Here is an 8,946-nt window from a genome sequence, read left to right as displayed (position 1 = left end):
CTCCATCTTTCTTTCTCTCTCCTCTTTTTCTCTCTTTCTTTTTTCCCCCTTTTCTCTTTCAACTCAAATCTCTTCGCAAATCCCTCCATCAATCTACTCGCCGGAGATCTCTCTGCTTCAGATCTACTTTCATCTCTCTCTTCAGGTATTGTTAATTTCTCTACTCCATTTTGACTGATTACACTTTCAATTTCTATTTACTAATTCTGGGTTTTTTTTGATTAATTTTCATCTGCATTTCTTTTCAACTTTTGACAATTTTATCAACTTGGGGTTTTAATTATCGGTAATGGGTACTAAACCCATTTCTGGGTTTTTAATGTTTGTTTACTTGAACTTGAATCGCTGCATGTTCTCAAATTTTTTTTTTTTTTTAAAATTTTTTTTTGATTAAAATTTTTTAATTTTTGAACTTAATTATCGTTTACTTTGTTTGCTAAATATCTCATTATAAAGCTGATTCTAATTTTTACTGTGATCAACCCCAAAAAGGTTCATGATTTTTGTGTTGAATTACTTTTTCTGTAATTAGAGTTTTAGTGTACGATCTCTTATATTTGTTTTCCAAAATGAGAATATTACTTTTTTTTTGGGGGTTCTTTTTCTTTTATCCATATGATTTGTATAATTTAAGCTTTTGAGCTTTTTCGATTTTTACTTTAGTGAAGAATGTTGTGATATAAGTTTACTGGACTGAGACTATAATTTCCAACTTAGGGTCAATTGCATTGTTGGGTTGCTACAATTTTGGATTAGAAAATGCTTATTGAACGGTGCACAATGAGTTTGCTTAGTGATTTATGCCAAGTTTAGACTTTGTTAGAGTAGCCCTTTATATTTGATGTATTTTACACTTAAAGTTATATGTATGATCATACATTGGCATAGAAGCTCTTCGATTGTGGGGAGGCGAGGATGATCTGTTTTTGTCATATGTAGTGGGTTAAAAGAAATCCTAAATTATATGAAGGGGCTGTTGCTTGTTGCTGAAATGTTGTTTGTATGGAATAGGCCACTAGGGAGCTATACAAAATCTACTGTATATAAAGGCTTAGAATTATAAAGTATTACGATTTCATGTTGATAGCTAGGCAGTTAATTAGTCATACTTGTAATAGTCACAAGCTGGACATTTAAGCTTGTAATTAGTGTTTCAAAGATTCTGCTCCAATAACTATAATGGCTTATTCAATTTTGAGAATTTACATAATGTAGTTCTTTTTCCCTGAGACCTTTTTACTACACTTTTCAGGTGATTGGGTGAAAATTTGTATCAGAATCTGCAGAATCAGACTTTGAAGGGTCTGGAACTAAAACTGTAAATAGTTCTGGTGCCCAGATGAGAAGAACTGATGTTATTAGCAGTCGAAGGAGGGGGGTTTTTCTCTTCTTCAGCTACTGGGTATAGCAAGGGTCTGACCCTTTTACTCTTGGGTCAGAAGAGTGATGATAAGCACATGAAAGTTGCACCTTGGAATCAATACCAGTTGGTGGACCAGGAAACTGAAAGTAACCTCCAGCTGGCTTCTGGAAAGAATAGACTTTCCCGCGGGTGCGCTACCTTTGTCTGTTTTGGTCGCGCTTCCGCAGGACTTGATGGGCAGTCGCCTCTTAAAGTAGGTCCTACCCAGCCACAGGATATTTTGCTGAGTGGTCCTGCAAACGATAGGGAAAAGGAACAGACTCAACAGAGCACTGTTGTTGACGATGATAACAATGCTAGAAATATCACCCTCAAGAGTAGCCTGAAGAAGCCATTGCATAATACTACAGAAACTACTAAAGACAATGATGAGCAGCAGCCCCTGGCTGAAGAGGATAGTGATCTCTCTGGACACACAGAAACGAGAAAAGTGCAGTGGACAGATGCATGTGGGAAAGAGCTTGCAGAGATCAGGGAATTTGAGCTCAGGTATATGACTGTGAAGGCTATAAAATTTGATATCTCTTTATAATTTTTTGTTGTGTAGAAATGCTGGATATAGAATGTTACTTTCTCACTATCACTGTCTTCTATGTACTTACAAGATTAAAGAGTATCCTGCAACAAGGGATTTTTTGTTTGGTATTTGTCCTGGTCTGCATTTATTGGTTCCTTAAGTGATTATAATATAATGTGATTATATAAGGACCACATGTCATAAGTTTTGTTTCTAACCACTTTTATCACACTTCAGTATTTTACTGACTTCACTCAGTATGCTAGGCACTGTTACTTGTGTTGTGTCTATGTGGTGATTTTTGCTGCACCTACTGAAAGATATTACTATAATAAACTAGTCCTACTATAGCAATGACTTGGAAATTTATTAAGCTTGAATTAATATTAACTTATGCTAACATACTTCTTTGACCAAGTTGGAAATTGTACTCGAAGTTAACCTTGAACAGAGTCCTTATGGTCCTCTAGCAATGCAGCCTAAGGACTTTAGTTTATTGTTTTATTAGCAGAAGACATTCTTCATGCATTTTAGGGCTTCAACCATATTCTTCCTTCAAACCCTGATTCAGCTAGGTTTTGTCTGCATAATGAGTTATCATCTTATCATAAGTCAAAATGGAATAATTTTAGCTTTAGTTTGATTGGATGGAATCAGGTTCATGGACTCTATCTCATCTTCAAAATATATAAGAGCTGAATGCATGATTGTTAGTTCTAAGCTTTACGTTAGTTGTTACTTACTAATACAATTCTCCGTTAAATGTTCCAGCTAAAATCATAACTGTCCACAATAACTGATGTTTTGTGTCCTGCAATGTGTTTGATATAATTTCTTAGGATGGTGTTAGTTGATTGTTGAAACTTCTGGTGACATGTACAGACCAACATTTGGCATCAAAAATATTTTATATTATCCTTGGTTTTCTCTCTGCATGAAGTCAACAGAAGTGCTTTTAAGCTCAATGTGTGCTCCCTATATCCCATCTAGTTAGTGAAAATATATGGTAAAAGTTGCATTGACATCAATCCTATAGCAAGTAATGTATATATGAGTTGTAAATGTGGTAGCCAAAGTTTTATCTGCATTTTTTTATATGTGGCCAACCTTTGTGGGATAAAGTAGTATTAATCATTGAACAACTCTTACTGTATTTGTGTTTATTAATTTGTTGAAAGGGAGGGGGGTGGGTGTTTGGCTGCTGGCAGTCTAACCTGTATCAGTTTGAGACTCCTTTAGCCTAGTATTATAGCAAAAGATTTGTTCCCCTTGATCACAAAGACAAACTGGCTTACAGTCTTGGCAGGAAGATAAGCATAGTTAAGTAATACATTTTTGTAGTCAATTTTAAGCAGAGGTTGGAAAGTTTATGCCAAATAGATATAGTAGAACCTATAATTACATTGAATGTTTTCTGTTTAACATTTTATGTTCTAGACTGGATATAAATCCGTCATCTGTCATGCTTAGGAAACTCTTTGTCTTGGTTCAGGGATGCCTAATAAGTGCATGTGAAGAAGTTTGATTTATTCATGGAAAATAATTTTTAACATAATAATGCAAATGCTACTTTACCAATAGTAATTTGACAAATTGTAATAAGTTGCTAATGTTCATACTGGCTATTAACTTGGAAGGATTGTGGGCAAAACAATGATGACTAATTTCTGATTCCTTTCTAGATATACTTTGTAATGCTTAAGGAATAAGTTGACATGGTATTGATCATGTGCTACATTTGATTACTTTTTGGTAAGGAGATATACTTCATCCTGGGAAATTGTGTGGCCCAGTTTGATTCTAAATATGATTTATTATAAAGAAATGGGTTCTTTTTCTTAAAATTTGGTTAAAATTTCAAAGAAGTGGAGTTCAAATTCGTAAGAATCAACGAATCAAGGAGCAGATTTTTACCTAGAGTTTGGTGGTACAGTCTTCTCTACCATCTTATAAAGACAAACATGGGTGGATAAAAATGTCACACATCCACGCTAAATTTTAGATTTGTAAAGCTGGTAGAGAATCAGAATTCACAGCCATCATCACTAAGACTGTGTCTCTTTCCAGCTAATCTCAAAGACCTCCTCACTGCTTGCTTTGTATTTATGCTAATGTAGCTGATTTGAAATGTGCTTTAAGTATAAATTGTATCTTCCTTACATTATCTTTCTGGCAATACCCTGTACAAAGTAAAGAAGCAATCATCAGTGTGCCTGTTCAGTGCCATATTCTTCATGGAGATTTTCTTAGGTAACAGGTGAAACCTATCTATGAAGTATTTCATCTCATGACCCTACTTGATTAGATGGCCTTTCTTCTGTAGATAAAAGACCGTAAGGCGTGGGAGTATGGGATCACTTAGCTTTTAATTTTTTGCAGATTGTAAGGTATCTTAACTGTCACTGGAAACTCTCTGGAAAAACAGTGATATTCTGATAGGGGCAACACAGAGATCTCAATCCACAAAGAAACTGAGAATTTATCCAAAGGAAACCACAAAACTGACACCGAACCTTGAGGTTGGGAGAGTTGATAATCAAACCCACAACCCCTTGGTTTGGATCTCAATTGACTCTTTGAAGTAGTTGAACAGTATATCCTCCCCATGAAAATCTCACAGATTGTTCACTTGTGTTCGAAAGTGGCCATCTATATTTCTGAAACTGAAAATACTTGCTTGAGTTATCTCTGTTTCAGAATAGTTGTAAAGAATTCGATAACCATTAGCTTATTACATTTACCTGTTCAAGCCTACTAACTGAAAAGGAAAAAAGAATAACTAACACATATTGGATAGAGATTCATGTAAGGGTTACTTACCTGATTCCCTGTGAATCTTTTAATTAATCTATCTTTTTTAGTTATTTTCTTTCTTCTTCTTCTTCTTTCTCCCCCGTACATTCTCTCTCCGGGGCCTGGGGTTTTGTGTTTGTCTAAGAATTTTTGGTGTAGCATTTTGTATAAAAAGAATCAAGCCCAAACGATGGACATCATCTCTAGATATAATTCAGAAGTCTCAAATTAATATGATTTGTCCACTTCTTTCTTCTTCCAAGGATATTTCAACCTAAATTCACTTTATAGAAAGAGATCATGAAGCTGTTGATGCAGAGCTTCCCTGAGAGCTTTGAATTACACAATCTGCTGGTGGTCATTTCTTTCAATTATAACTGCTACATGCTTGCTGTGCTGGAGCTTGAGCACTTCTATGCCCCATTAACTTGCATAACCATTGTCTAAGCCCTTTGAGGCTATCACTTGCTGCAATACTAGTATATGACTATATGGTATTCATCAGGAATTGCATCTGCATTTCCTAGAAGTATTAGTTTTGGCAGTCTAGATGGCTTTCATTGTAACATTTAGCATCAATGGCAGTGCCTTATTGGACGGTGATGTGTGGATATTGGACAGATTTGATTGGCTTGATTTTGCTTTTGATCATGTCTGTCTTACTGACAGCAGCAATATATTTATCTCTCTATTTCTGTTCAAACTTTATCTTTTCTTGCACCCTGTTGAAATTGTATATTTTTTTTTCCCAATTTAAGTTTTGTGGTGTATACTTTTGTGGAGTTTCCATTTATCCTGTAATGCATCTGTTTTATGGATTGAATGGAAAGTTGGAAACGTATCTTCATCGATGTTACTCACTTCTGTTGTGTGCACAATTATGTCTTATCCCATTGCTTTCTACTTACATCCACGAAATTAAATTGCAGTGAACATGGCGAATCAGATGACGAGTTTGTCAATGGAAATGGGAAGACTTGTTCTTGCAGGATAATGTAATTTGGGCTTGTAAAAGCCCACTTGATTGAATCAAAATCAAGCATTGTGGAAGGGCATTAGATTGGGCTATTTTTGTGTGCTTAGCTGCTGTGAATCAAGCATATTTGGATTTACTGAGTGCTGTTGCCCATTTTTCGCCTGCTGAGTGAGTGGAAAACTAGAGCGAGGTGCTTGAGGTTTCGAGTGTGTTTTGATATGAGTACAGCCATCTGCTAAGATCCGGCATTCGGATGCCTCTACTGGCTGATTCACTTTGTTAATATCTTGTCAATTTTGTTTCATTGAGTGGACCGTCAGATTGAATTTTTAGTCATCTCTTTCAATCATTTTTTCTTCCCTCTTCACCTCTACTGCTTCTCCCCCCATCACCCATTCTTTTTTTGTTTGGGTTTTTAGATCATGTCCTTTTTCTATTTCATGACTCAGTGTGTATTTGCCGCCGTAATTAAAGTGTTCTTGCATTCAATCATACTTATTCTGCTTACAGGCCTTTGTATTTAGCAATCAAGTCACCCTGGCCCTTAGGTATATTTAATAACAATGCATATGCAGTTTTTTTGGGATCTTTCTCATATAGATCCGAGCATCCGAGCTGATGAGTTGTTTGATTTAGTTCCGGTTTGGCTGATGTTATTCAGTCTCATATCTGTAGCAATTGAAGAGGTTGTATAGTGAACTTAAAACTAGTCAAATTTATACTAATCATGTTTATTCTGAATGCTTAATTAGGCAGAACTGAAAAACAGAAACCTTTATAGTTCGGTTTTCTTAATTATTCGTAAACAGAGAATGATCACGAACTTACTTTCACGTAGTTGGAATCCATTTTACTTATTTTTGAGTAATTAGCGGTGTTTGTCAACAGTTAGCCATTTAATCTTACTCTTAATACGACCCGAATGAGACTATCTATAGTTTCAAATTCCTGTTCTCAGAAAAGTACTTATTATTCTGGGTTCCATACAGCCAAGTGGAGTAAGACTCAGCCTCAGACTCGAAAGCGGCGCGACTCACACGCGCCTCTTACTGCAAGTAGGCATTATCCACTTGCACATAAACAATCAAAATCCTCAACACCCAATAAATCACAGCCACATTTCATCTACCCATTAACAAATTTCCTCTGATTCTGATAACACTTCAAATTCCATCCTCTGCCTTCTCCTCTCTCTCTCTCCTCCCCAATTCAGACAAAAACACTTGGATTCAGAGAAATATGTCAGTAGCAGCTTCAATCCCAAGTATCAGACTACCAACAACAACAACAACATCATCATCTTCTTCATCATCATGTTCTTCTTCCTCATCAACTACCTTGAGCTTAAGGCTATCACAAACTAAGCCCTGTATGTCATTTACTGTCAGGAGTTCACAGACTGAAGGTCCTATCAGAAGACCTACTGCTCCTTCTCCTGCTCCTCCTCTGCAGCCGCCTTCGCCGCCTTCTTCATCTCCTCCTCCATCGCCTCCGAAGCCGGCCTCGGCTTCTAAAGTGGGGGAGGATAAGAGTGTGATCACATTGGAGTTTCAGAGGGCTAAGGCTAAAGAGCTGCAGGATTATTTTAAGCAGAAGAAGCTTGAAGAAGCTGATCAAGGCCCTGCTTTTGGTTTTGTTCCTAAAAATGAGATTGGCAATGGCAGGTATGTTCGGTAACACTTTTTATTATTAAATTAATTTATTGGAATATGTGTTTTCTTTGTAAATTTTATTTTCAATTTCTCTACCATCATGAACATTCACATGTTACCATTGGGTGATATGTAATTTTTGATATTGATGTACTCGCTTTATTTCAATTCGCTATTACTTGTCAGTTTTGGATACCAATGTATTGACTAATACGAAAATATTTTTGTTACGTTTACTAGTGCATAACCTTGAAAAACAATTAATTAGGAAGTCAGGAACATAGGACGTATTATATAGAAGTAAATGAAAATTTCACATGAAGTTATTGTCAATTATATATCCAATGGTTACCTTGTACCAAAATAAATGTAAGATCTATAAGCTGATGATTGTTGAATGTGTCAGCAATGTGGTATTGGGGAATTACTTGTCAAATGTTGATGTGCTAATTGGAAAGTTGTTAATTATGTGATTTTTGTTAATTTGCTAGGTAGGCTTATTCAATTGAAAGGTAAGATGTGAAAATGTTACATGTTTTTATAATGTGTGTTACTTGGACCTTCAAAATTGTTAGAACTATTCAACACAAACATAGGTATGAGAGACAGAGTAATCGAGATTTTGCTGCCCGTCATTCTATCTCTTTGGTAACATAAGCTTGATCGTTGTACGTAAGAGAGGGCTGTGAGGATTAAGATTACATGTTTATAGTATGATATGGTGGCAGTTGAAAAAAAACATGTTTAACATTTACTTTAAAACTCATACGTCCACTTTTCGATACTGTTTGTTCACTTCAGTCTTTGTAACTCATATTGACGTGGGTTATATAAATTAAACAATGTTTTTCCAAACACCGAATAACAGATTCTCCTTGTTTTTCAGTGAAAAAGAACATGTAGAATTTGATACATGTTTAATGTGATTATGCTTTAAGATTACAAGGACTAACTGTTAGCATTTTGATACAATATTTCGATTGTAATGTTTTGCATATAAAAGACATCAATTATGGGATAAATTGTTTCATATAATGGTTGTTTGATTCTTGATGCTTGATCTGTGATGAATAAACTTCATTGCAATTATGAAATAAGCTTTTTTGAGGTGTTAAATTTGGTGAGTATGTGGTAATGCTATGATGTTTGTGATATGATAAGTAAACCATAAACTGCGCCTTTCTGATGTGCTGCTATCAACAGATGGGCTATGTTTGGATTTGCTGTTGGGATGCTGACTGAGTATGCAACCGGATCTGACTTCGTGGATCAAGTAAAACTCATTCTCTCCAATTTGGGGATTGTAGATTTAGAATGAGCTATATAACACCATATCTTTAATTTCATTTTCTACTTTTTACAGTTTATTATACACCCCTTTGTGATTTCTGTCATCAAAAATCAGAATTTCCCCTTCTTTTGTGTGTTACGAGTCTTGTGACCATTTAATTCAACTGTTTGTTGCTATCACCTGTATTTATGTACTTGGTTCTGCATTTTTGAGCTCACAATACCTATGAGGTTCAAATTACAACATTTTTTTTAAAAAAAGTTTTATTCTTATAGTATAAATTACTCATTCATA

The 8,946-nt window shown here is 35.4% G+C and overlaps 2 protein-coding genes across 2 annotated transcripts; both read left to right on the top strand.

The window, feature by feature from the left end:
• Positions 1-6,082, top strand: LOC145614467 (uncharacterized). The gene is made up of 3 exons (XM_081669523.1): positions 1-145; positions 1,253-1,912; positions 5,663-6,082. Exons 2-3 carry the CDS (start codon positions 1,353-1,355, stop codon positions 5,730-5,732), a joined length of 630 nt encoding a protein of 209 aa, XP_081525649.1. The 5' UTR covers positions 1-145; positions 1,253-1,352; the 3' UTR covers positions 5,733-6,082.
• Positions 6,083-6,847: 765 nt separating this feature from the next.
• On the top strand, positions 6,848-8,946 carry LOC145615233 (light-harvesting complex-like protein OHP2, chloroplastic). The gene is made up of 2 exons (XM_081670299.1): positions 6,848-7,373; positions 8,565-8,946. The coding sequence occupies exons 1-2, from the start codon at positions 6,949-6,951 to the stop codon at positions 8,677-8,679; spliced, it is 540 nt and encodes a 179-aa protein (XP_081526425.1). The 5' UTR covers positions 6,848-6,948; the 3' UTR covers positions 8,680-8,946.

This window comes from Chenopodium album, chromosome 25 (genome assembly GCF_948465745.1).
Source record: "Chenopodium album chromosome 25, dcCheAlbu1.1, whole genome shotgun sequence".
Lineage (NCBI taxonomy): Eukaryota > Viridiplantae > Streptophyta > Magnoliopsida > Caryophyllales > Amaranthaceae > Chenopodium > Chenopodium album.
This window is presented reverse-complemented; position numbering and strand designations above follow the sequence as displayed.

What these genes read in the sequence shown, in the direction of transcription:
- LOC145614467 (XM_081669523.1), top strand. Translation starts at nt 1,353, where the DNA reads ATGTTATTAGCAGTCGAAGGAGGGGGGTTTTTCTCTTCTTCAGCTACT. An exon ending in ATCAGGGAATTTGAGCTCAG is followed by an intron (nt 1,913 to 5,662) that starts GTATATGACTGT and finishes ATTAAATTGCAG; the next exon opens with TGAACATGGCGAATCAGATG.
- LOC145615233 (XM_081670299.1), top strand. Translation starts at nt 6,949, where the DNA reads ATGTCAGTAGCAGCTTCAATCCCAAGTATCAGACTACCAACAACAACA. An exon ending in AATGAGATTGGCAATGGCAG is followed by an intron (nt 7,374 to 8,564) that starts GTATGTTCGGTA and finishes TGCTATCAACAG; the next exon opens with ATGGGCTATGTTTGGATTTG.